Source organism: Penaeus chinensis, chromosome 27, assembly GCF_019202785.1.
Source record: "Penaeus chinensis breed Huanghai No. 1 chromosome 27, ASM1920278v2, whole genome shotgun sequence".
Classification (NCBI taxonomy): Eukaryota; Metazoa; Arthropoda; class Malacostraca; order Decapoda; family Penaeidae; genus Penaeus; species Penaeus chinensis.
In genome coordinates this window covers 10,882,844-10,885,343 of record NC_061845.1, presented here as the reverse complement: position 1 = coordinate 10,885,343, position 2,500 = coordinate 10,882,844, and the positions used below count along the sequence as shown (strand labels likewise).

The window sequence follows — 2,500 nt, the reverse complement described above, 5'->3', positions numbered from 1 at the left end:
AAGGAAAGCCAAATTCCCTAAAAGAAACGGGATCTCCTCAAGAAATTGGTGCTAGTGATGTGGTGGTTGGCCTGGTGGACTCTCCCCGGCTGGGGCGCACAGCTGGGGCACGACCAGTTTCAGATTCACAGGTTATCACACGACCCCCACAGTCACCGTCTATTATTAAGTCAATGTCACATATAGAACCTCTTAGTGGGTGTGGGGATCGACCGTCTAGTAAATTTTCCCTCCGGACTAGTGCTACCAATGGCTCGCTGGCGGCCGGAAGGAATCACTATGTCATGGACATCAATCAAAATGCAGGAGGACGAAAGAATCGCAGTGAAAAGTCTAATGGTGCGCTTGCAATACAAGGGACATCCAAGTGTTGTAGTTTGTCCTGAGGCTTAGGCCAAAGGACTGATCACTATATAGTCCTACATATGATTTGAGTGTAGTGAAAATATCCCCCTCAACCCAGGTGTATCCAATGGTAAGAATGAATATATACATATAAGCACACACACACACACACACACACACACACACACACACACACACACACACACACACACACACACACACACACACACACACACACACACACACATTTATTTATTTATTTATTTATTTATTTATTTGTTTGTTTTGATAAATAAGTATATAAATAAATATAAATATATATACATATGTATGTGTATTTATATATATATATATATATATATATATATATATATATACATATACATATACATATACATATACATATACATATACATATACATATACATATACATATAAAAATACATATACATATACATATACATATACATACACATACACATACACATACACATACACATACACATACACATACACATACATACATACATACATACATACATACATACATACATACATACATACATACATACATGCATACATACATATATACAATATGAAAAAGTGTGTGTGGATCTTGTTGGGTGTGAAGCAGAGTATCATACATGTGTACATAGGGGAGCCAACAATACCTAGATACAGACTTGGAATAACTGTTTTCTCCTCCACCTGGCAGGCCCCAGGTATAGGTGCAACATCTGGCATTGTTGGCTGCCCTAAGAGCCACTCCTAATAGACACGTCCTTCCTCCTGTGTTTCAACCTACCATGGTTGCCCTGGTGAATTAGGGTCAGTTGCATGTTGTTATTGGTTTTACAAGATCTCCAATATTTACAGTAACATCACAAATTAACATGAAAATGTGATTGAGTAATTCTTGAAGTGCAAAGTTATAAGCATGCACAGCATGAGTACAGACTTGTGTATGATATGTAAACAGTGTACAGATGTATACCATACAGACACAACCAAATGTTGAGATCTCACAATTAACATGAAGCACAGAAAAGAATCTTATACAGTCAATATTTTTATATAATGATATTCTTTGTACATAACTATCCTGTTTGTTTAACTGGTGGCAATATTTTTGTGACTAGGGACACTGAGCTTTGTTGCCATATGACTTAGAGCTCAGAGTTGTTTATTGTGTAGACAGTGATGTTTATCCCCTCCTGACTGTAACTGGTTACATTGTGTTTCTTCCCTAATTCTCTTCTTTTCGTGTACTTATAATCTTGCCGACCCTAGTCAAGACCTAGTCTGTATTGTGTACACAAGGACGCTAAGCTGTCACTACAGTTGGAGGTGTCTCCCGGTGGGTTTTCTAGAATGTTCTTGATAGGTGAACTCATGTTGAAAATTCCCTCCAGTATTTACGTTATGTGTCATCCCATTCTGAAAGGTTCATTGACAGATACTGAGCCAAAATCAAGTACTCGTTTGGCTGGCTTTCCTACAGCTACAAACATAGGATTTCTTTGGTTTGATCTGTTTTATGTAGATGAAGAAATATAATAACATTTGGGTTACAGAGACCCATAAATACTAATTCCATCATATTGTTAATGAATGTACTCAGTTATATGTAGGTCAATGATATTCCTTATGTACTATAAAATCATATATTCTCTAGCTTAAAAATATTTGTACAAAGAAATGTGAAATTTCTGTTTGGCTTTAAACTGCAGTAATGATATGCCCTGTGTTGTAGAGAGCAAGACACAATTTAGATTATTTATAAACCTATTGTTCTACGTCAGAAAAAACAGAAATATAAATAAACTTGGGATCATCATTGTAATGATTATCATGATAGTCTTACTCCAAGAATGTGATCCCAAGCTTCTTCCAGACACCTGCACACAGGATAAGATTATGTATAATGTCCTAGATGAGTCTCCAGTTTAGAAATGTCTTTGTTGTTGGTAGGAAGGTTACTTAAGTATATTACAACCTCTCATCTAGCTTATACTTAGAGTGATACTCTGATAGGTGTGCTGAAACACCTCCTCATGGATTGCTCTTCGGCTCTGGTGCAGAATAGGAAATCCTTTGACCAATCTTTTCTTACTTTCTTTACACACACAGAAAAAGGTTCATTAGGAATATAATT

The 2,500-nt window shown here is 36.5% G+C and overlaps 1 protein-coding gene across 4 annotated transcripts in view; it reads left to right on the top strand.

Moving 5' to 3' along the window:
• The window catches only part of LOC125039463 (SNF-related serine/threonine-protein kinase-like), a 99,710-nt gene extending 99,130 nt beyond the window's left edge, over window positions 1-580 (top strand). For all 4 annotated transcript variants that reach the window (XM_047633421.1, XM_047633420.1, XM_047633419.1 and 1 more), the window contains one exon: window positions 1-580. This exon is cut by the window's left edge and continues 1,573 nt beyond it. In XM_047633421.1, coding sequence (XP_047489377.1) covers window positions 1-386 — 386 coding nt within the window. In that variant the 3' untranslated portion in view covers window positions 387-580.
• The last annotated feature ends 1,920 nt before the right edge of the window (window positions 581-2,500 follow it).